We start from the raw sequence: 21,522 nt of genomic DNA on the forward strand, positions 1-21,522 counted from the left end.
TTTCTTTCCGCTGTCGTTGCATGCGCGGCGGTGTACAAATATAGCAACTATAATAGCAAAAACGCTCAAACCAAGGTAATTGCGTTAGCGACATCAACAGTTACATGATCGCAAACGTGCTGAAATGGAGATGGATGATGTAGAAAAAGGACTACAGTGACCCCTTGAACTCCTTGAAAGATGCCACCGAATATGATTACATTATTGATCCAATTTGGATATCGTGCCTAGTTTCCTGAATATATTTCGAAGTGTCAATACAGTCTGCAGATAAAAATTTCATTGAAACCGAACTACAAACTTAATGCTCAACTACCAATATTAATAGAGAATGCAACAGATATCATGACCGAAAATTTACTCGATTGTATCGCTGTATAATTAACATACATATAGATGTTTACAGGCTAATTCGTACAGGAAAATTTCAATCGATTCAACTGCACTACCAAACTGTAGTGTTACTGTTTCACCTTCTTTAGACTTTAGGATGCCACGACCATCCGCGTAAAAATTTTGTTTAGCACTGGTTTATTTGAAAAGGATCTGGATTGAAAATTTTTAGAGTTATGATAGAGAAAGGACATCGAATGGTACAAGAAGTCGATCGTTTCCGAGCACATGACTATGTTAGCTTTTTAATTACGGTAAAATAGTTTAGAACGCTTTGTAACGTAGAAAGCATGTGAAAATGTCAATATAAAAATAGCCTTGTTTATATGTGTGATTAATTTCTCACTATTTTACGCAGCAGCAGAGTCGGCAGTTTTCTCTCGTAAGTGCTCTATGCAGCACGACAAAGCAAATGCAGATGTAAAGATGTAAAGTGTATAACAAGCTTGTTGGTAGCAAAGTAGTCTCACTGCGTACTTTATAGACACTAATGTAGAATTCAGCGCTTCTCGTGATCAACATGCCTCATACAAAGTTTTTTGAAAAGATTAAGAGTATGTATTTGTAACAACATGACACTCCTTTATACAGCTAATGCTTATGTTTCGATTATATCACTACTGTCTGCCATGACAAACAAACGCCTCCGCCACCGATGAGCCACATAAAAACCTGTTGTATTCATCGAAAGTTTCCTAGAGGAAATGAATGCTTAGTAGATTAATTATTACTGGATTTCGGTGGTGCAGTTTAGATTTTTATTACCTTCTGGCACCGGTGTCGCTGTGTAGTGTGTATAACAGTTAAGTGTTGCCACAATTACAGATCAGTTATTTATTCTACGGGCACGTACGCGCAAAACGGTGTTATAGAACTAACTAGGACTGTACGTACACGGTTTTTTATAATCTTACAGCCGAATATTTAAATAAAAACCATTTGAAAAAAAATTATTCATCTATAAGCACTAACATCTTTCATTTGTTTCAGTAGTAATCTGTGATCTCCAAGATGTCCTTGAACTGGAATGGAGTATACAAACACGAATCAGATGAGAATCTGGAAGCCTATGAACGTGCACGAGGTACAAGCACATAACTATTTGTACGAGAACGGTAAATGAAATTAATATGGATAAGAATGGTCTATACAGCTATATGCTTTTTTTAATTTGGAGACTATCCACTTGATTGCTTATACGTTTATGAATTGTTAATTTACATTACGACTGGAATACACTTCGTGGTGACATAAAGTTTCATTGCGATAATTACTATTACCACGGAATCGGTTATACTATTATATGTAGTACTAGAGTAGTAATAGTTTAGTGCTAATTTTCGTCAAAACTAGTATTTAAATCATATAATTTTTATTGTGGTTATTTTTTATGGCACATGCGTTCTTCATTATACATTTATTATTTAGACAATCAATAAATCTACGATTATTTACAGGCACTCGCTATAAGCACTGAACTGCCTAAGTTTGCGCAGTGCCCATAACGTTATTGCTGTTTTTTTATTGTGCTATTAATTAGCCATCTACCGCTAAAAAACAGGTACACTAATTTATTTTCGGAAAGGTTAAACTGTTTGTTTAGGTGTTACAGACGATCAGCTAAACGTAATCCTTAATCAACATCCCGTTGTGGAAATCCGGCAAGATGGGGATATCTTTTATATGGTGAGAAATGTGCTTTGAAACGTTTACGTTCATTAATAATTTGTAAGGAGATTTTTGTAACATCTATCCCCGCATTGCTTGTAAATACAATGTCAATGTTCTGGGAAAAATTATTCGGTAAAATGCAAAGACGTCATAGTCGCAAAGGCCATGATGGCAGAGCCGCAAGGCACTGCATTTCTGCATAATTACCTGGAAGGGAAAGCACATAGCAACATTAGCACTGATGTGCATGGACAATCTTTGAAACAACATTGTCCTCCATTTATTTTGTTCTTCCTTCATATTTATGATAATTATGATATGAGAACTTCAGAAAGGTGTGCGCCTTTCTGGTTTACTACATTTTGTAGGTGATTTAAAGAAATTCAGTTATTACGCTTACGCGAAATACATACATTCAGTACGAGTACGAGTAGTTCTAGTGCCTTATGCGGTACTTGATTTTACGGTGCTGTATTACAGAAAACCACGCTAAATTTTAGACCCGTGCAAGAATTGCGGTTTAGGCTGGGTCAACAATGGCAGACTAATACCCCGGATGGACGGAAAGTGTCGGTATGCCGGTAAACTTCTGATTAACTGTTTCCAGAACTGAAAAATCTGAATTATAGATCCTCCTAGCCTATCCTAGCCTCGTCTAGATCTTGTACTGTTGCAGATAAAGTTCTTCAAATATTCTGAAAAGACTTAGTTACGCGAAGTGGATAACAAATCAATACAATTTTTCAGAACGTGTTCCTTGAAGAAGGAAACCGCCTAATACAGAGAATGACTGACGAGGATGGAAACTTCATTGAGTATGTCCGCGAACTGAAAGGTGACCGCCTTTACTTGGTGAGTTGCTAATAATCAACCCATCATTGTCATCGATTGATAACGGTAAAAAATTCTGCTGAATGGTGTTTACGCAGGAGCTTAAGCGTGGGCCAATTCTGGCTAGGAGATGTTTCAAAAAAGTAAGCCAGCACGACATATAAAATGCCGATGAAGCAGCTGCAGCGATGCGCGGTAATGATGTTTTGATTGTTTTTGTAGGTGCCCGGCTTATAAGGAAACCGGCAAAATTCATCAAGAAGGGTCGTCTTCCAGAGACTGCCTGCCTGTATGACTAGATTCTATTGCTGGAATTTGTTATTGTTTCAATTGATTAAAATTGTTAGCGCTGGATTGTGTCTCACCTTATTTGATAAAATACGACGCTAACTGTTTTTCACGTCTGTTCCGCAACCATTTAAAGGTAAACTGGCGTTTCGTACTAAAACGTGTCGAGAGGTTTTCCTGACGTGTAGTTTTAATTACTGTAAGCATTTTACACGGATAACAGTGAAGTGTTGAACTTAAAATTGCTACGGTAATAATATATTATAATTATTGTGATGCAGGTAACAAGCAAAGAAATAAAAATTAATGTTACCCTTACAGCGCAATACCGTAAGACTTCATAATTATTCGTGACGCTGACAGCTGACCTATACGCATTACCTGTAGCATGCAGTCGTCCAAAGCTAAATAAGTGTACATACCCGAAGGGGGAACGATCGTGAGTCGGTTGCTGCAAGATACGAGTACACAATGCACGAGTAACAGTCACAATTGTGTTATGCTTACAGCCGGTATGTTGACATCGCGGGAATTTCGAAATTTTTTTGCTAGCGAGCCGCACGCCGCACCTACACTAAGCACCATTGCCGGAAAACGACAAAGTAACAAACCTAACTTCTGTTGCTTAATATTAACGTTTTTTGTACTGCAATTATGATGCAGACAGCATGTGCTCTCAGAATGTGTAAATACTCGTTCAGTATATGCTGACTGACTACACGAAAAGTAAAAAACCATTGTGCACATGCGGTAGCACTATAAAAACTTATCTCCCTGAAATTTCGCTGATTACAATGCACATCGAGCAAAATGTAACAAATTTTAATTAGCTTTACATTGGTAATTAACCAATAACTACGGTAAATCTCTCAGAAATCTTTTGCGCGTATACACTGCATTTGTTTATAATTACGAAGTGGTGCATGCTCGCAGTGCCAAAACAATCACTGCACGGAATCGGAATGCAATCGTCTGGGAACTGCTAAAATGTTTCGTCGCCGTCGTCCCAGTCCGACACCAACTACGATTACTGTTGATGATTCTTTTGCTGACAACGATGCGATACATTCACGAGGGATCACTCATACAGCTCACCAGGAAACACGCAAAGAGAGACGTTTCGCTTTCATAAACACTGTAAGATTTATATTACAATTAGCATTTTGCACTAACTATGTACATATGTACCACAAAATACTTGGAAGAATTTACTGAATTCATTAGAAATATATTGCTAGTAAATTCGTAAAACCGCCTTATTTGCACGAACTAAACATATCTTGCTATAAGATACATCTAACAATGCCCGGTTTCCCTTATTTTATCGCACAGGGACGTACTGTCTGCGACACCAAATGCGTCTGCAAAATTGCCCACAGACACAAGAACAAGCCCCGTTTAATAGTCCGAAGAGTTCTATCCCATACGTTTCGCGGCGTAAGCAAAATTGTAACTGTTATGGGTTTCTACTTTCTTTAATGCCACTCTATTGGCATTGAATAGGGCATTTGTTTCCTGTTATGCGTGCTGGACAATCCGCGCAGCGCGCCGACGTATCTAAAACAGTGCGTTGTTCAACGCGAACTGCGCGTGGAATATGCTGATTACCTCAAGAGCACCGGCGGAATTCCCAGGACAGTCCAAGACTTTTGGTATTCTTCTGCAAAATTACGTATTAATTTCTGTAAATGCTAATTCGGAGAAGGGTCAGTTTGGGACAAGTTGAAAGTCAAGAAATTACTAACGCCTATTATGGTTACGTGATTTGTCAGAGTTACAGTACGAGTCTGCGAGTATATAACTGTTAAATCTTTGTTTGTGTGGATAATGTACAGATACGTACAGTTTTTAAATATTTATAGTTCCTAGCTCGTCTTTTCAAAAATGCACTCTTTTTGCAGTCGCATTTTGAATACTATCACAGAAACTCTGCTTATATCTGTGCAGGAATGTTGACACTGAAATTGCTATGCGGGACGCATTATTTCCTGAACTTCCGGAATTTGAGCAGCGACGACAGCGCGAAATCGCGGCTAGCGACGACACCCTGCAATGGTCCAAGCGGACGAATAATGGCCGCTCCACAATACAAATTACCGCAGAAGCTACGTCTCCTGCATTAAAACTTGTTACCAATTCCATGCAGTCTTCCAAGCCACCCCGCGAGCCTGGCAAATCCGTAAAAAATGTAAATAAAAGACCAAAAGTCGAGTACAAACGTGCTGAAGATGCACTGTCGAAGAAGGGAACAGAATCTAAGGTCACTCGACCGAAAACAGCACTGACAACGGATACCGGTAATCACGTCACTGATACGGTCACCGGCGTTAAGAACGCCAACTCTGACAGGCGCACTGGTTCCCCGGAAATTCCACCACCACTGCAAATTAATACAGACCGTTTATGGGTGGAAGAGCGTATTATTGGCGCTTTTCTTCAGTCACCGCAAAAAAAATCCACACGCGGTCGGCCGCGCAGTGTAAGATGGTTTTTGGTCAAGTGGAAAGCGCTGAGTGTGGAAGATAGTAGCTGGAAATGCGAAAGTGAGCTACAGTGCACGAAAGATATCCAAGCTTTCCTCAAAAGACACGGGTAGGATGCGTATTACTGCCGTTATAGAATCTTTCTTAAGTCTAGCTTCGGTTCATTTAATACCATGTCATTTCTTATGATATTAAATGGTTTTATTTCCGTATCGCGCCAGTATATAATCCGTTTATGTTCTATCGGCAGCCGTCCCACACTACAAAAGCGGAAAATCCTCACAAGCGAAGGAGTACAATATGAGGAATTACAGTTAAAGAAAAAGCGAATTCAGCCCTTATTGGCTGAGGGAGAAGATCTGACTGATGCCATTGTCTGTTAATAATAAATATATTAAATGTTCCTGCTTTCGTTAAATTTGTTGGAGTTGGAGCCTATCTCTCTACACCGTTATCAACACTGCAGCACTGTAGCAGAGACATTTTTTGTAGAATATTTTGTAATTGATGTTTACTTTTTTCGCGTATAGGTAATATGTACTTTATACTGGCATTAACTAAAACTTGTACGTACTAATCAAGAAGTCAGCGAAATATCGAGCTTCGTCAGCACAAAAACAGTCTTTTTTTCCCGTTGATGGCTAATTTTTCCGTTCTACACAATTAGTTACGTTTAGGCTTCGTATGTACATAAAGGTGCAACAGTATTGCTGATATAACAATTATCACAAACAAGGAACAAAAAGGTGATCTAAGGAACAAAACAAAAACTTAAAAAAAAGATGGTTCAACATATTGCTCTAAATAAATGCATCAAAAGAATTGTAACTTGTAATCAAGCTGCCTAGACAATGAGCCGATCGACGCAAGTTATAATACTCTAGGAGATCCCAATGCCTTAATCACAACGCTATTCATACTTTATGCAGATAAAACTTTTCAAAATGGTTAACAATAGTGCAATCGCCATGGGAAAATGTGCTTGGCATAGCTTTAATCTCCTTCATTCGGGAAATCACGCTGGTATTGCTGCCGGAAAACGAAGCATTGTTCCATAACTCCACATCATCCACACCATCGTCTGATAAATCTTCGCCGTCAATCAAATGCTCACGTCGTCGTGCTAGCGATGCATATCTGTTATGCTTAAAGGTCGAAAGACAAGCTTCTATCAGCTGCGCCTGTAAAACAAAATATACTCGTAGTATGAGTACAGAGTTAGTACTGTCACAATTGTACGTTTTCACATTTTAGTAGTGCTACGTAAAGGTGTAAAATACAGGTGTAAATATGTAATCCATATTATTCAATAGTAAGCATAACCAGTATTCAGTAATATTCGGATATAACCAATTATCACCGGGCAGTAGCTAAAGACAATATTACTATAAACACCACTTATCCCATCACGAAATAGCAATGAGTACAAAGCACAAAAATGAATAAATCACTGCATTATTAGCCTTACAATAAAGAAACTGGGGAAATCTGCGAAAGTGGCTCAAATTTAAACACAGAACCGTTTAAGTACACATCCATAGGATACGAGAAGTTTTTAATTGTCCCAAGCGGCAGACTCTTCTAAACGGCAGAAGTTTTATCGTGCACACAGTCCGTACCTGTTTAGAGTAAATTCGGAGGGATCGTGTTTCAGCGGCCACTCGACTTCCTTTTTCATTCAGCACTGGGATTTTCATCGTTATCATAAGACAAGCCGTATCGACATTTGTCATGGCATCGTGATCAGGTGGTTGACGGCAGCAAAATGTGAATTCATAGTGCCTTAACGCCAATAAATACTCCTGAAAGACTCAACGAGTAAAATGGAAATACTATAACAAGCAACAAATGTCTATGTGCAAAGTACAAAGGTTTTAGAGACAACTTAATGAAGGGATTTACAGAAAAAGCGTACCGGGTACATCTTCAATTTTTCTACTGAAGGCAGAATTAGCATGCCTTGTTCATTCACAGCAATCCGTACGGCAATCGCTGACCGTCCAAACAATGTCTCTGTCAGCCGTGAAGATGGTCGAGCCTCCATAACGCCGTTAAAAAAGGCCGCTCTGTAAAAGTCATTTTAACAGATATTACTTACTAAAACTATAGTAATGCATAAGCGTGCATAAACAACGAGTGTATCTGTACTCTGTGTATCATCGAAAAAGAACGATTGGAAAAGATCGCAAATGTAGCACAAGTCAAGTTAGTCAAAACAACACTGTAGTATCAATATGCGTGCTCGATTTCATTCAACACCACTAAAGTGACGGGCCGGCCAAACGTACCCATAAGCAGGATTTGCCTGGCAAATCAACAGAAACCTCAAATGAATTTCCTCTGCTGAACTAGCGTACGTTTCCTCATAAGTCGCTTTAATTAGATCCTTAATGTCACGCTCTCCGTTCATTCTACGGTAACTATTATCGTTCAGGAAAAGAGAAGGAAAAAACCGTTCGAATCTGAAAACACGGACACACTAAGACACACTCGCATAAAATTATTTACGATATAAGACATGAAATTCACTGCTTACCGCACAGATGATAAGAAATCCGAACCTTCAACAAAGCGCCCGTGCACTTTAAATAACAGTAACACTCCCAAAGATACCACATCATCTCGGCTAAAGAGATATTTGCAGCCCAAGTATTTGATTTGTGCTTCTTCGAACAAAAGCTGCAGGAGACGAGAATCCATGATCTAATAAAGAACTCCAGATTGTTATGGTTCCAGCAGAAAAAGCAACACAATAACACAAATGCACAGAAATGCGTACCTGACGCTCTTTCGCAATGGGAAGAAAAACAGATCGTTTTACATACACCAAAATGCCTGCGATTATACAGTGAGTTGAAGAATAATCCAAGAAAAGCGCGCCATATCCCTGATCAACATATGGCCCAAATTCAACAGTGCAATATAGCCTACCTGGGTTTTCCGTCACATGAACATCTGAGAATTTCTTCAAAAAGTACCCCCAATATTTTTGAATAACGAATGGATTATGTCGGGCTTTCAGTTGTACTTCTGTAAAAATACAGTACGTACTACGTATAAGCAAGAAAATTATGACTATCACCAAACCGCCGGTAACGCAACTTAATTTAAAGTGCTAGATAGAATACGAATACACTGTATAATCAATCCGCTTATTCTCGGTCGATTAGAAAGTGCATACCAAATTCAAGGTTGTCATCCGTAAACCACACAGCTAAGGCGTTTTCCGCTTCCAAACGGTCAAGATTCCTGGCGCGGATAACACAGTCCACAAGCTCTGGGCATCTGCATCGATATCCTCCGCTCGGCACGAAATCTACTGGCGAATTGTCCGCCAAATATGCGGTTATTCTCGGCCCAACTGCAAAACAGTAAAAATGACCAGAGAAAAGATCCACACATTACAACAGCAAATCCTGACGTCCAGGGAAAAATTACTGAAAGTAGTTTATGTAATTACCAAGTAAACTGCCAATAATTCGGTCTATCGACTGGTTGCTGGTGGCAGTGCGTTGTTGATAGGGTGCAGCCAGGGTGGGTCGGGATTTTTCCGAGACACTGGAGCCACGGGAGACTATTTGAAAAAATTTGTAACGTATTACAAGTTTAAATACAGAGTTCTTTGTGAAATTCAGTGGCTAGTACCTTGTAATAGCTTGAAACACACTACTTTTAACATTTTCTAGAAAAATGTTCTTATAAGCAAGCAGAATGCAGGTATAATTAAAAATCATCAAAAATTAAGTGGTGTAAGTCTTCAACTTGTCCGTTTCAGACATTTCTGGCATGCCTGAACTGTTGCATGTTTTGTGTGGGCAATAGGCATGCTACACCAAAAATAGCTACCCCGACTTTTGCCTTTATCAGATTCAGATAAAGGCAAACGTGCGCGATGTTATCAATGCCAGATGTCAAACAAACGCAGAACGGCTATCGATAACCGGACAAATGCTAAACAATCCGTATACTCGGTGGAATATTAATTACTGCATGTTAATTATGAAGGTACTAATGGTATGTATCTACGAATAATTATAGTGCACACATACTTTCCGCATGGTCGACAGACGGCTCGCCAGAGAAACCTGTCTCGATCTCTTGCACGATTTCCACACAGTCTTCGGCGCTTTCGTCTTGTTCATGAATGGTGAAAGGAATGGACGATGTGGGTCCGCGCGCCGACCCTTGACGAGCACCAGGCCCCGCTGGACTCCATGGAACCGTGCGCAGCGAAGTCATTTCCACGCGCGCGTATTTTCCTCCGGTGGCTTTCGGCTCCCAGTGGTAACAGTCCAAATCCGCTTATTATAAATTTTAAACACGATGTGCTGGTATGATAGCAGCCCCTTTGAAGCAGCGCTGATGGTCCACTCCAGCGATTTACTACAAAAACTTCTCCAAACATCCAATCACCGTCCTTCGGCTTTATTAATGACTGTTCTCGCAGAAACTATTTGACAACAAGTAAACCATGCAGACTCCCCGTTAAGCAAGCAGTGACTGCTGAGCAGCCAACCTTATCACATGCAAACGAGTTACGAAGATCTGCATCAGAAACGGATAACCATGTAGCGGTCTGCGCATTGCATTCACAATCGCGTGTTCGCAGTTTCACACTGAAACGGTCAAGTATAACATTTCTAGTTTCCACTCATCAATAAATATCAGTCCAAAAGACCAAAAACAAATCTTTGAAATGGTATCTGCTAAAACATTTTTACTGTATAAAAATTTAAAATCTTAATCTTGTCTTTCGAACAAAACTGAACAATTAAAAATAAATTAGAAACCTTACCAAGGACGAACGGAGAACGGGAGAAGTGCAATGACTCTAACTTTAGAGTTTTTACGAGGGGTTGTAAACACAGCTGTCTGTCTTCTGATTGGCGTTCATTCAGAAACCACAACAATCGTCTACAAACTGCAACCGACACAAAGCACTAGATAGTGCACGACAATTAGTTAGAAAAATTAATTTTGATACGTACTTTTATCTTTTATGTAGTTTGCTGTTTGTGATATTTATCGCGGACTGTTTTAACTGTTAAACAAGAAAGTTCCCTGCCTGTTTGAACTGATTGCACAGAAGGAATGCGTATTTCACCTTCTTTCCACTTTTATGTTTTGTTAGCAAAAATTTGTGTGTGTGAAGTGGGAAGAAGTAAAAGCTACAGAATTTGTTAATTGAATCGGGTTTTGATATTTTCCCTGGATTGTTATGTGGTATTAAATAATTGTTTGGGTATTTTGTGGACCCTTTGTATGTTCCACTTTGGTCGTTCGTGTGAAGTTGCTCAGCGATCTTTGGTCTTGGAGCTTGCATCCAACTTTTACGCTAGATCACAAGCATCAGATCATGCGTTAAGATCTTCGCCTTTTGTTTAGATTTCGAAGTCGTATTCCTGTTTTTGTATTAGTGCATTTTACTTGGGTGATTAAATGTGGAGAAACGTCGCGGAATGGTGGAGCTCTTACAAATATCGATTTGTGCCATGGATAGCATTCTATCTGCGGAATAGGTAAGGCGTAGTTTAAAAAGCAGTGAAGTAAGTATATTTTGAAATATTTTACTGTTAGACTACCATAATATTTACCATCGTGCAGTCAAATACAGTCTTTTGTGTATTATACATATATTCGTGTTTCAGAGCGATAAAACTCGAGAAAACAGCCGTACCACCGGCGGAATTACAGGCCACGGTAGCTGAACTGGCCAAGTATCTGGATACGACTGTTCGCACGGAAAGAAGGGATCCGTTTGCACCACTGGCAAAGCGTATAAAAGAAATCAGCTCAACCACCCTTTCCGAGGTGATGGGCTTTACCCTCAGAGTTAGAAAAAGCCGAATTCCCAAAGCAGGCAGAGGAGTTTTCGTCGAGGTACACGTTTTTTTATTTTGTTAGTGTAGCTTGCTTCACACAAACTTTAAATCTCGGAATACAAAAAAAGGAGTGGTTAAGGTTGAGAGCGATTATGTTCTGGTATCAGTTGCATTTTTGTCGGTAAAATTCCAAACGTAAAAAATTGAAATAATTATAAGTATTTATTGCTGGGTGCGATATAATGGATGGTGGCACATTCGTTACAAATCAGCTTTGTGTTGACAGGAGAAGTTCAGAAGACTTACTGTCTACACTTACAAGTAGCCTTGTCGGGCACTTGCAGCTTCTATAAGGTCCTGTTGCGGTCCTGGCAGACCTGCTGATTTTCGCTATTGGTTTGCCAACTTCGCATTACTTCATTTAATAGTTACATCATAATATTGTGACTACGTATTTTAAATTCAAGAAACTAGAAACGTTTTCTGCTCCAATAATTATTAGTTTTGTACTGCTTATTTGTTGCATTAGTTTACAGTACTTGTTGCGTGTGGTGAACTGCATCCCGTTACGTTTTCCATGCCATGCCAAGATTGTAATTTTGCGATATGCGATTGTACGTTTCATTGACTTATTATACCGCTCAAGCATTGTGGAGTGCTAGCATTGGCTTTCCCACTTTTTCGTATCGATATTTTTTAAGATTTTGTTTTTCGCAGAGCGGCGTCGTGCAACCGGATACTCTGGTTGCTCTTTATCCCGGAACGGTGTATGACGCCGGAGAGCCGGTTTTATTGCAGTCTTTCGGGAATCCTTATATTATACAATGCGGGGACGGATCATTTATCGATGGGAAACCAGGAGGAATCTCTCGTCTTATTTACAGGTATAGATAACAACTACACACCGCTATCGTACATAGGTATCCGCTATCGCATAGTGTGACAATATGGCGTTTGAATATGGATACCTATTTACGGTCATCGTTTTACCTAAGGAACCAGCAGTACGTTTTACGACCTGGTTGCTAGTGCAGGATTATCGCGCGAGTAATCATTTATGACTTAAAAATACGATATTTTTCCTGAATGCAGATCTTGCGCCAATCGTGACCAGTTTCATGGGTACCGATTTTGTGACAGCAGCTGGATGGATCGAAAGGATATGATGAATCCATATGCTGTCGGCCAGTACGTTAACAACGAACGTCCGCCTGGTAGGTTTCAAAATTTTTTGTACAGTTTTTTCATCGAAGCTGTAAACAAAACGTACTCTACCAGTCTACCCTACCCTAATATAGTATTCCGACCATGGGCTGCTGGCTGAACGCTTCCTGGGATTAAGTTATTTTCGGTGCAGTACTAGACCGAGTAGACCCGTGCTTCTGTGTAAATATTCGTCCTTATGCCATGGTCTTCTCCATAATTTTTTTGCGGAAGTATGTATTTAAATAAATTTGGTGTTTCGTTACAGAATTCGTGGCAAACGTTGCTTACCATGAATTTGACTTACCTCCGGAATTTGATTTGGTCTACCGAAAATATATTCCAAATGTTCATTTCTCTCCAGAAAAGGACAGGTGAGGTTAAGAAAGACCAACAACTATGCCGCTGGCAGTCTTTTATAAGTAAAGTACTACATAATGATCCCATCATTTAATAATAATTGTAGGCCGCTTCGGATGATTGGCCTTGTCAGTTTGCGCAGCATTCAAAGTAAGAACTGTGTTTTATAATTTCTATTGATAGCAGATATGTACTTCTTAATTATTGTAATTGATACTCTGTTGTGCGGTGATATAGTGGGCGAAGAGCTGTATTCGTCATATTTTGCGTCATACCGGTGAGCAGCGCTGCGGAGCTTGACTGGTTTGAGTAATTTATTTAGATGTTTTTCTGCGGAGTTTTGGGTAATTTATTTAGATGTTTTTCTTTGGGAAACACTGCGACATTAGTGCATTTATTGTTTATATTGCAACTGAGGCTGCAACTGTCGCCTGTCGGTGATATTGGCCTTGTGATGTGTTCTGCTTGGAGTTGATAAAAATTTACGTAATTTTGTCGAGATGTCTCGGGCGTAAAGTTGGGCGCAGAGGATCACAAAGTATAAAATACTTGGTATATAAAGTACAATAATATAGATATGTACATATAAAAACGGCATTTATTATTCGGGAAAGACTGATACCGTAATTATCGAATTTGTGGCTCCCCCCGAAATAAGAGCCCCCCCTGTAATAAGCCCCCCTCCCCGACCCTGTTTGAAAAATAAGGCCACCCCCCGAAATTACGCCCCAGGGGGCCGTTATTAAATGTCAAGCGCTGCAAAATGATAGGTGTACCGCAAATGCTTTATAAAATTGTGAACAAACATTAAACGGACATCAACATAATGCGGTATTTGTAGGCAAAAAAGTGTATAGGGACCTTAGTATATGGTCGAAAATGATGCCGGGAAGGTTGCGCTGTTGCGTATACCGATAATTACTGCGGTCAATTTCACTAGAACAGGATGTGCAGTTGTTTGAAATATAATGCCCCCTCCCAAAATATACCGTTCGAAAAATAATGCCACCCCCCGAAATTGCGCCCCCTCCCCGAAATAAGCCCCCCTCCGTCATAGCCTTCGAACTATTTGTACCCCAGGGCCACAAATTCGATAATTACGGTACTTGGGAAAGTCGCTCCTGAGAAAGTTCGACCGCCAAGAAAGGCCGTACAACCTTCAAAATCGTGCTTGTCCCCCTCGTACTAGAATCGCAACGCCACACCACGTTTGCCAAATTGCCATTTTGGTCTCCGAATTTTCACAACATTTCGTTCCAGGTGATCTTAAAATTTTTTCGAATTTTATCGTTTTATTTTTGCGTAACCGTAAACCACAGATAAGCTTACGTAGCTGCATTTTGTTGTTTTGCAAACACTACAGAATTTGCTTAATTTGAACGCTTTTCATTTGAAAAGATTGGCAGAGCGGATGTTGGAGCGCAAGATGTGTGCTACTTCGGCGAAGTGCTCTACTTGACGACTGAGCATCACTAAACCGTCTAAACGGCTAATAAACGTAATCGGTTTTCTGGAATTTGCTACCTTTTTGATTCCTGAAGTCTCCTCTCCCAATTTTTTCTTGAGCAGTAATCTCTGAAGGGTATTGTTTCGATTTGAGCGGTAAGATGTGTTTTGCAGTTCCCATTGAGTTTGAGACTTTAAGTTGTTCCTTCTGCTGGTTAGAAGGTGTTTAGATAATTGTTATTTGCTGTTTAATGCGCTTTTCCATTAATGATGGCGTTTTTGATTTCGCATGTTGTTATCTCAATATGTCGTAATGTTGCAGACACTGTTTCACATGATGGATAAGCCGGAGGCGGGTAAAATGGCGGGTGAAGCCTCGCAAAGCGCTGCCAGTGTACCCGAGCCAGCGCACGCTGACAATGCTTCCAATGGAGGTCCCGCCGCGGCTGCAGGCGAACCAGCGGAATACGCTGATGAGGAATTCCAGGAATATGAAGACGAAGACTACGGGGAGGACCTGCAGTATGAGGACGAAGAGTACCCGGGTGGGGACAACTTCGAGATCACCGCCACCGAATCGGCGGACTTTGGTGAAGGCTTCGAAGGCCAAGTAGGCGACAGCGAGCAAGGTATAGCTACATGTTGGTGTGCGTCGTGTCAATATGTGGGGCGTCCTTTGTAGGAAGAGGATATGCTTGAAGATGTGCGCACCAAAATACGCGAGATGGAGGAAGAGGCAGAAAAACTGCGCCAACTCCAGTCTGACAGCGAAAAAACAGGGCGCCCGAGTTTAGGCCAGCTGGGAAGCAGTATGTTGATTCCCAGCACACGCCGCGAGCAGCCCAAATGAGACTAACGAGCCGGTGTTTTGTTTCTTCCAGCCACCGCCACACCGGATACGGACAAACTGGAAGTGGACTCCCGCTCCGTGTATGTCGGCCAGGTGGAGTACAGCTGTACCAATGAAGAGCTGGAGGCGCATTTTCGACCCTGTGGACAGATTGTGCGCACCACGATCATATGTGATCGCTATTCCGGGCATCCCAAAGGGTAAATTCTTTGTGTAACGATTCGTGAAGCAGTATTTCAAATGGTTGTCTATACAGGTATGCCTATATTGAATTCGCTAATAAGGATTCAGTGGATGCAGCTGTCGCGATGACAGATACGATACTTAAGGATCGCCAACTCAAGGTAAGGCTCTTTCAGCTTTATAACTTTCATCTTTTAGTATGGCTCTTTCTCGCCATCTCAGACTTCTGCACACAATCAGCAGCCTGCTTTCAGTGTGTGCCGGATCACTTCAGTTTTTTATGCCTTAGTAATTTGAACCTCAATATTTGAATGATTTAGTAGTGGATGGCCGTGTCGCCTACAAAAAATAGCACCGGCATGTGTGATTTTGGGATTTATTTTAATGCTTGATTCTGCGACTTTATAATGAAGATTCTGCTTTGTTTTTTAGGTTGTAGCCAAACGGACAAATCAGCCAGGAATGGGCACTGCTGCCCGCCGTGCGCGACGCCCGTATCGCGGCTATATGCGATCACGCCGACCGTCCTACCGAGGATACAGTCCTTACTACCGTGGACGTAGTACGTACCGAGGTGGATATCGGGGAAGCTTCCGTCGATCAAGAACACGTTACGCTCCATACTAATCAAACAGCCAGAGTTCACTTGACACCTCTCCATATTCTATGCGCATGAAGCCGAAGTGACGTATTATTGTTGCGAGACTGGACATATGGGACAGTGGATTGTGTAGTCTGCATCGCCCAATTGGAGCCGCTCGTCGGGCCCACGTTAATTTGCAATTCCACATTGTATGACTTTTTTATGGTTGCTGCTGCTTGCATTTACACCGAATAGTGTTTAGGAAGTTCAAATGGACTTACCTAAACTTCAGAATTTAGTAAGGTTCAAAGGGCCATCGAGAAAGCTAATTGTTGAATTATTTGAAAAGTTAACACGAGGAAAACTCGAAAATAAATGGCCGGTTATCACATAAAAAAAATGTACTACTTTGACTTTGCCCAAGCGCAGGTACCAAAGCGAAGCCAAGCCATTGGCAGCCACAAGCCATCCGGGTAGCCGTCCCATTACAGTAATCTTCTCGAGAATTACAAATTACTGTGCAGTAGTTTCTCACTCCTAAGGTTGCTAATTGCTTAATTTTAAAGAGACACGTTGTACACTAGTAATTGAGTAACAAATACACTGTAGTTTGTGATTGCGTTCTACATATAACATACTATAATATATTATACGAAAAGTCTATAAAAGCAAAATTGTTCCGTGGTGCCAATTTATTGACGTTTTGAGGATCTGGACAGCAAACATAGAACTGCACTATGAAGCTAAACCCGAATATTACAAATCATTGCTGGCGATGTAACCCATAAAATTCTTGCGGAAGCCGAAGTCCATAATCTGAAAAGCGTAAGCGAGAGTAGAGATTAGCGAGAGTAGTGGCGCCAATCTGCTACTGAAGTGAGATTTTGGAACATTACAATGCAAAAAAAGTGAAGAATCTAGAAGTGCGATAATATACCTATCTGGGGATCCACAGACTACCGCAGCCTGCGGGCTTCGCGTTCACTTTCCATAAGGGTAAGGACATCGCCTTCGCGAACGGGTCCCTTGACGTTCCTTATGATGTTGCGGTTAGATTCATCGAGGAACTCCACTCGCACTTGGGTGGCTTGTCCTTGGGAACCAGTCCGACCCAGCACCTTCGTGACCTGTGACAATTCAAAACGTTTGAGGTCTGACCAAATAACACACCCTGCCACCACAGTTGACAGACTATAGAAAAACCGAAACTACAGAAACCCCGAGCCAGCTTCGGGGAACTGGCTCTTTCTATAATCCGCGTTCTACAGTATCGGCGAACCATCTTACCTTGGCTAAACGGATCTTGTCCATGGTACCCACAAAGTTTATAAGAAAATGTTAAAAACCAGGAATTCTCAACAAATTTACAAATTTATTCGAATGAAGTGAAACTACAGCAGCCAGACTTCATGCAGTGTAGAGTCCGGATAGGTGCTCAAGGAAACTTTTTTGAAACGACGAAATTCGTACATCCAAAAATAACAGTTCGTTTCCTGGCACACTATACTAACTCTGTCCACTGTTACCTCCCTCTATGCATGTGCCACGGATTTGCTTATGTAAAAAACTTCGCTTCGCTCGTCACTGTAAAGTCTATTATTTACAATAGTGACTAGTATTAGTGTAGTACTGTAATACAGCAAGACTGTATCGTACACGGTACAAGGGCGGCACAACTTTTACATGGGAACCCTGGCACTTTTCTCGGACTGCAAAAGGTCCAGTTTGCAGCGGCACATGTTTTCAAATTCGCCTTTTCGGTTTCACCAAATTAATTAAGTATTAAATTCGATCATTTTTATTAGTGTAAATCGGAGCAGGCATTTTGTTATGTATACTGGCTTTTGTCGAAATAAAACAACATTAAGTATATATTTCAAATTGCAATCTTATTAATAATTAATTAGACGCAACTCTAAATTAATAAGTATTGGTTTGTGCGGTAGTCTGTAGTCTGTACTCACCATGCATTGTACTATTTTTATAGGTAATTAAATTTTAACTAGCCATGATTTAAGTCCTGAATATGTAAGAACTGAATGAACTTAGAACTGGATTTGTAAAATAGTAAGAAAGCAAGGGCGGCATGCTTTTATTTATTGTCAAATAAGCTTATCGAAGTTGCGAGAGTTGTGATTGGGTTTCGCGGATTTAATTTTATTCACGTACACCTGGCGAAGCAGAAGCAGTTTACTATAGCGTTTAGCGACTACAATACATAATAGTGACACCAGCCAGCCTGCTGAGCCTGGTGCTCGTTTAGAACGCTTTATTAAGTAATAATTTTGTGTATGAAATGTATCGGCTACATCTGTTGGGATTTTTAATGGCCCGCTCCTATAGCTATCCGGTGGCCGGCGCGAGCCATACGGGCCTACGGCCCACACCATATGCCGCGACGTCGCGGTACAGTGTACCGTTTATAACGCTAATTGTAAGTCGTTATTGAACAGTTTTGTCCATGTGTTGTACTACTACAGACATCGTTCCCTATCAGATCGTCTTTGATGTATCGTACTTGGAGACACCGAAAACTGGAAAAGGTGAGAAACGCAACAGTAAGTGCTTTGTGCGTACCACAGTAGCGCAGAATTAAATCAATCAGTAAAACTACCACTTTCGTCCTAATTCCGGCACTACACGTCCACGAAACAACGCCGCGCTGATGGGCTCGAAATGAGATGCATTTGCGGCACGTTAGTATAAGTAATTTGTAAGTAGCGTTGCAGTCAGCACTCAGCATATGCCGACCATTCGCCCGCTTGTCATGCACTGACTGATTTGAGCAAACACGCTGACCAACTCGATCTATATTTATGAGCGATTTTTGTGGCGCTCGACTTCGTGATGTGGGCGTTTACATCATAAATAAAAAAAAACCATTTCGATAATAACGTTCTTGTTTAAGGCATTAGTCACAACTACAATCTGAATCAAGTCATGTCAGCACACGCGCGTTTGACGCTTCAGTTTCCATTTCCGTTTCCCAGTTATCGCTAAATACAAGCGAAATCACTCACAAACTACGGTGCAGCTGTGTTCGAAAGCTCGTTGGTGTTATATGGTACCACTACTGCCAGTCTGCCACATTTCCTCTCTGAAATTTTGTTTCCCACAAGAATACTTCCGTACAGTTATGGACTCCGAAAATCCCCAGATTGCCAGTGTAAAACTATTCGTCAAAGCCGGCATGGGAGATGGATCAAGCTATGGAGCATGCCCTCTCAGCCAGCGTCTGCACATGATTTTATCTCTCAAGGCAAAAAGCGGCGAACTGAATTACAGCGTGTACGCCATCAGTTTAGCCAAACCGACGGAAGAATTTAAATCGCTCGGTTTGCGACATGTTCCCGCCATCAGCATCCCTCAGTGCGATGTTCACCTGGACAATATGGACGAGATTCTCGAATACATCGACCGGACGTTCTACAAAGTTGACCTTTCGTTTGACAACGTTTTAGCCGAGCGCGCATGTAAGGATCTGTTCTCCAAATTCTGCTTTTTTATAAAATCCGTGTCGAAGGATGCTTTCGGATTGACCGCGGAACTGGAGAAACTCAATGCGTATTTAACACAACGCGGCTCACAGAAAGGACCGTTTCTGTGCGGCAAAGACATGACTTATTTAGATTGCGAGCTCCTTCCAAAACTCCAGCAAATCCGTGTGGCTGGACGAGAAATTAAGGGTTATGAAATACCGGAGAAGTTTGAGGGAGTGTGGAATTACCTGAAGGCGGCGTATGCAACAGATGTATTTCGCGATTCCTGTCCGAGCGATGAAGAGATCATACTGCATTGGATGGACAAGACGGAAATTGGACTGACCGTCAGTAAGCCGCAAAAACGACGCAGCGCACTGATAAACGTTAATGAGAAGACACATTCATTTAACGTTCCCAGCGAAAATTTGCCCCAGGAGAAATACGAAATTAAAGAAGTGGGAAAAAACATCCAAGAAACACTGAACGTGCCAGACACACCCAAAGAGAACAACAACGTTGTTCATCTATGACTTCAAGATTTCCCTGCTTTGCATACATGTGTGCTATTCAAGACACTTTTCACTTTCGTAAATTGTAATAAGTATTTAATTTCCTTATCGATCACGTGTGTGGTCACTCACTGTGGTGCGCAAGATTGTTGACTGCTCGCAAAAGTTCAATGCTCACATAATCTTAAAATAGCTCAAGATTTAAGTTTTGCTAACTGGCCAAATCGCAAATGAAAATGCTGGTACTGTATCGTGCGAAACGAAGATACTTGTACTTCCGTGAATACACATCAGTGTCACTGTGTCAGCTGTCAGCACAAAATTAAAATGCCATTTCGGTTAATAATAACTTTTGAAATACTTTGTAACTAAACCACCCGTGAAAATTGTATTACAGTAACCCTCACGTGGAGATAAGTCGCAAATTACGTCTGCCTCCTGCGCTAATAGTTGCCAGTTTTTCGTTTCAGTTTCCTATAGATTCGTTACAATCTGTGCGCCACAACAAGTCAGAATAAGCTGTACTTGACCAATCCAAGCTGGAAGCTATATATTCTTTAATAAAATAATGGGCTCAACTAGTGTTGTAAAAGTTGTTAACATTTCCGTTGAGTAGCGTCTGATGCACTTATAAATGTTTAACTTAAGACCAACCGGTTAGTGTACTGCCATATTATGCGGTCAAAAGACCCAAGAATTGCATATGGACCATGACCATTTGCTCTTGGTCAAACAGATTACCTATGCATAGACAGCATAGTGCGTAACTTTTCTAAGTAGTCGGGAAGTTTCATTATATACATCATACATGTATATAAATCTATAATCGTTTATTGGATTGATAACCGTTTTCGTCATTATCTCCCAATACTATAATAAATATCCCCATCAGACTAGACGTTAAATCTTTGTATTACGTACCATATTGAAAAACGCCAATTTCCAGACGGACATACGAAGTATTCGCTTCAGCCTAGGGAATCTTAATTAATTCCCACGCACAAAAAAAGACAATGACAGTACTTGTACATGTACAATTACAACAATGCTACTACAGTCTATAACACTTGAGACGAAAGCAAATGTTTATGACAGGAATGCTGCGAATTATCACCAAACAACACGTACTCTGTACAGATCTTTAGGTCAGCGACTGCATGCCGGAATTTTCAAATTCGGACCAGGCATCGTTCAACTCCATAAAAATCATCTTTGCTCTTGATAAATGTGGCGATTCGGTCAACTAAAAATTAAAAGATCCAGTTTAAAACAGAAAATGCCATCACAAAGCTGGACGCTTAACACTTGCAACTTTTAAAAAAAAATTAACAGATTTTGGAACAACTGAGCATTCAATTCTACAGGCTGCTAGTACAGCGACATCTTGGCGACACGTCTATGCCGTATGACTGAACAAT

At 40.8% G+C, this 21,522-nt stretch overlaps 6 protein-coding genes across 15 annotated transcripts; 5 read left to right on the forward strand and 1 right to left on the reverse strand.

Moving 5' to 3' along the window:
• The first annotated feature begins 896 nt into the window (after positions 1 to 896).
• Positions 897 to 3,285, forward strand: LOC129602685 (cellular retinoic acid-binding protein 1-like). Of its 4 annotated transcripts, none has more exons than XM_055501790.1 (7): positions 897 to 1,279; positions 1,384 to 1,477; positions 1,997 to 2,079; positions 2,545 to 2,637; positions 2,812 to 2,916; positions 2,994 to 3,038; positions 3,118 to 3,285. In XM_055501790.1, the coding sequence occupies exons 2-7, from the start codon at positions 1,405 to 1,407 to the stop codon at positions 3,130 to 3,132; spliced, it is 414 nt and encodes a 137-aa protein (XP_055357765.1). In that variant the 5' UTR covers positions 897 to 1,279; positions 1,384 to 1,404; the 3' UTR covers positions 3,133 to 3,285. The 4 variants fall into 4 exon arrangements, with proteins under 4 accessions (XP_055357765.1, XP_055357764.1, XP_055357762.1 ...); XM_055501789.1 differs by having other exon boundaries at positions 898 to 1,195; XM_055501787.1 differs by having other exon boundaries at positions 899 to 1,279; positions 1,387 to 1,477.
• A 385-nt stretch (positions 3,286 to 3,670) lies between these two features.
• LOC129602498 (uncharacterized) lies at positions 3,671 to 6,270 on the forward strand. 2 transcript variants are annotated; one of them, XM_055501535.1, is made up of 6 exons: positions 3,671 to 3,785; positions 4,117 to 4,320; positions 4,516 to 4,620; positions 4,687 to 4,835; positions 5,131 to 5,775; positions 5,917 to 6,270. In XM_055501535.1, exons 2-6 carry the CDS (start codon positions 4,171 to 4,173, stop codon positions 6,047 to 6,049), a joined length of 1,182 nt encoding a protein of 393 aa, XP_055357510.1. In that variant the 5' UTR covers positions 3,671 to 3,785; positions 4,117 to 4,170; the 3' UTR covers positions 6,050 to 6,270. The 2 variants fall into 2 exon arrangements, with proteins under 2 accessions (XP_055357510.1, XP_055357503.1); XM_055501528.1 differs by lacking the exon at positions 3,671 to 3,785 and adding an exon at positions 3,846 to 4,043.
• Positions 6,271 to 6,274: 4 nt separating this feature from the next.
• LOC129602471 (putative FERM domain-containing protein FRMD8P1) lies at positions 6,275 to 10,534 on the reverse strand. 4 transcript variants are annotated; one of them, XM_055501503.1, is made up of 10 exons: positions 10,462 to 10,534; positions 9,716 to 10,282; positions 9,127 to 9,240; positions 8,848 to 9,027; positions 8,446 to 8,696; positions 8,203 to 8,369; positions 7,955 to 8,128; positions 7,582 to 7,732; positions 7,286 to 7,468; positions 6,275 to 6,847 (listed from the first exon to the last, which is right to left on the reverse strand). In XM_055501503.1, the coding sequence occupies exons 2-10, from the start codon at positions 9,903 to 9,905 to the stop codon at positions 6,581 to 6,583; spliced, it is 1,677 nt and encodes a 558-aa protein (XP_055357478.1). In that variant the 5' UTR covers positions 9,906 to 10,282; positions 10,462 to 10,534; the 3' UTR covers positions 6,275 to 6,580. The 4 variants fall into 4 exon arrangements, with proteins under 4 accessions (XP_055357478.1, XP_055357485.1, XP_055357471.1 ...); XM_055501510.1 differs by lacking the exon at positions 10,462 to 10,534 and having other exon boundaries at positions 8,446 to 8,501; positions 8,598 to 8,696; positions 9,716 to 10,453; XM_055501496.1 differs by lacking the exon at positions 10,462 to 10,534 and having other exon boundaries at positions 9,716 to 10,453.
• On the forward strand, positions 10,523 to 13,603 carry LOC129602512 (SET domain-containing protein 9-like). The gene is made up of 7 exons (XM_055501546.1): positions 10,523 to 11,185; positions 11,315 to 11,546; positions 12,206 to 12,372; positions 12,581 to 12,702; positions 12,960 to 13,065; positions 13,158 to 13,201; positions 13,289 to 13,603. Exons 1-7 carry the CDS (start codon positions 11,106 to 11,108, stop codon positions 13,330 to 13,332), a joined length of 795 nt encoding a protein of 264 aa, XP_055357521.1. The 5' UTR covers positions 10,523 to 11,105; the 3' UTR covers positions 13,333 to 13,603.
• A 682-nt stretch (positions 13,604 to 14,285) lies between these two features.
• Positions 14,286 to 16,518, forward strand: LOC129602603 (polyadenylate-binding protein 2-like). 3 transcript variants are annotated; one of them, XM_055501673.1, is made up of 6 exons: positions 14,286 to 14,653; positions 14,820 to 15,107; positions 15,180 to 15,291; positions 15,379 to 15,547; positions 15,604 to 15,691; positions 15,963 to 16,518. In XM_055501673.1, exons 2-6 carry the CDS (start codon positions 14,832 to 14,834, stop codon positions 16,155 to 16,157), a joined length of 840 nt encoding a protein of 279 aa, XP_055357648.1. In that variant the 5' UTR covers positions 14,286 to 14,653; positions 14,820 to 14,831; the 3' UTR covers positions 16,158 to 16,518. The 3 variants fall into 3 exon arrangements, with proteins under 3 accessions (XP_055357648.1, XP_055357649.1, XP_055357647.1); XM_055501672.1 differs by having other exon boundaries at positions 14,290 to 14,653; positions 15,180 to 15,306; positions 15,963 to 16,517; XM_055501674.1 differs by lacking the exon at positions 15,180 to 15,291 and having other exon boundaries at positions 14,287 to 14,653; positions 14,820 to 15,126.
• Positions 16,519 to 18,453: 1,935 nt separating this feature from the next.
• On the forward strand, positions 18,454 to 20,355 carry LOC129602669 (chloride intracellular channel exl-1-like). The gene is made up of 2 exons (XM_055501759.1): positions 18,454 to 18,656; positions 19,022 to 20,355. The coding sequence occupies exon 2, from the start codon at positions 19,175 to 19,177 to the stop codon at positions 20,123 to 20,125; it is 951 nt and encodes a 316-aa protein (XP_055357734.1). The 5' UTR covers positions 18,454 to 18,656; positions 19,022 to 19,174; the 3' UTR covers positions 20,126 to 20,355.
• The last annotated feature ends 1,167 nt before the right edge of the window (positions 20,356 to 21,522 follow it).

This window comes from Paramacrobiotus metropolitanus, unplaced genomic scaffold (genome assembly GCF_019649055.1).
Source record: "Paramacrobiotus metropolitanus isolate TYO unplaced genomic scaffold, Prichtersi_v1.0 Parri_scaffold0000004, whole genome shotgun sequence".
In the NCBI taxonomy this organism is placed as follows: Eukaryota; Metazoa; Tardigrada; class Eutardigrada; order Parachela; family Macrobiotidae; genus Paramacrobiotus; species Paramacrobiotus metropolitanus.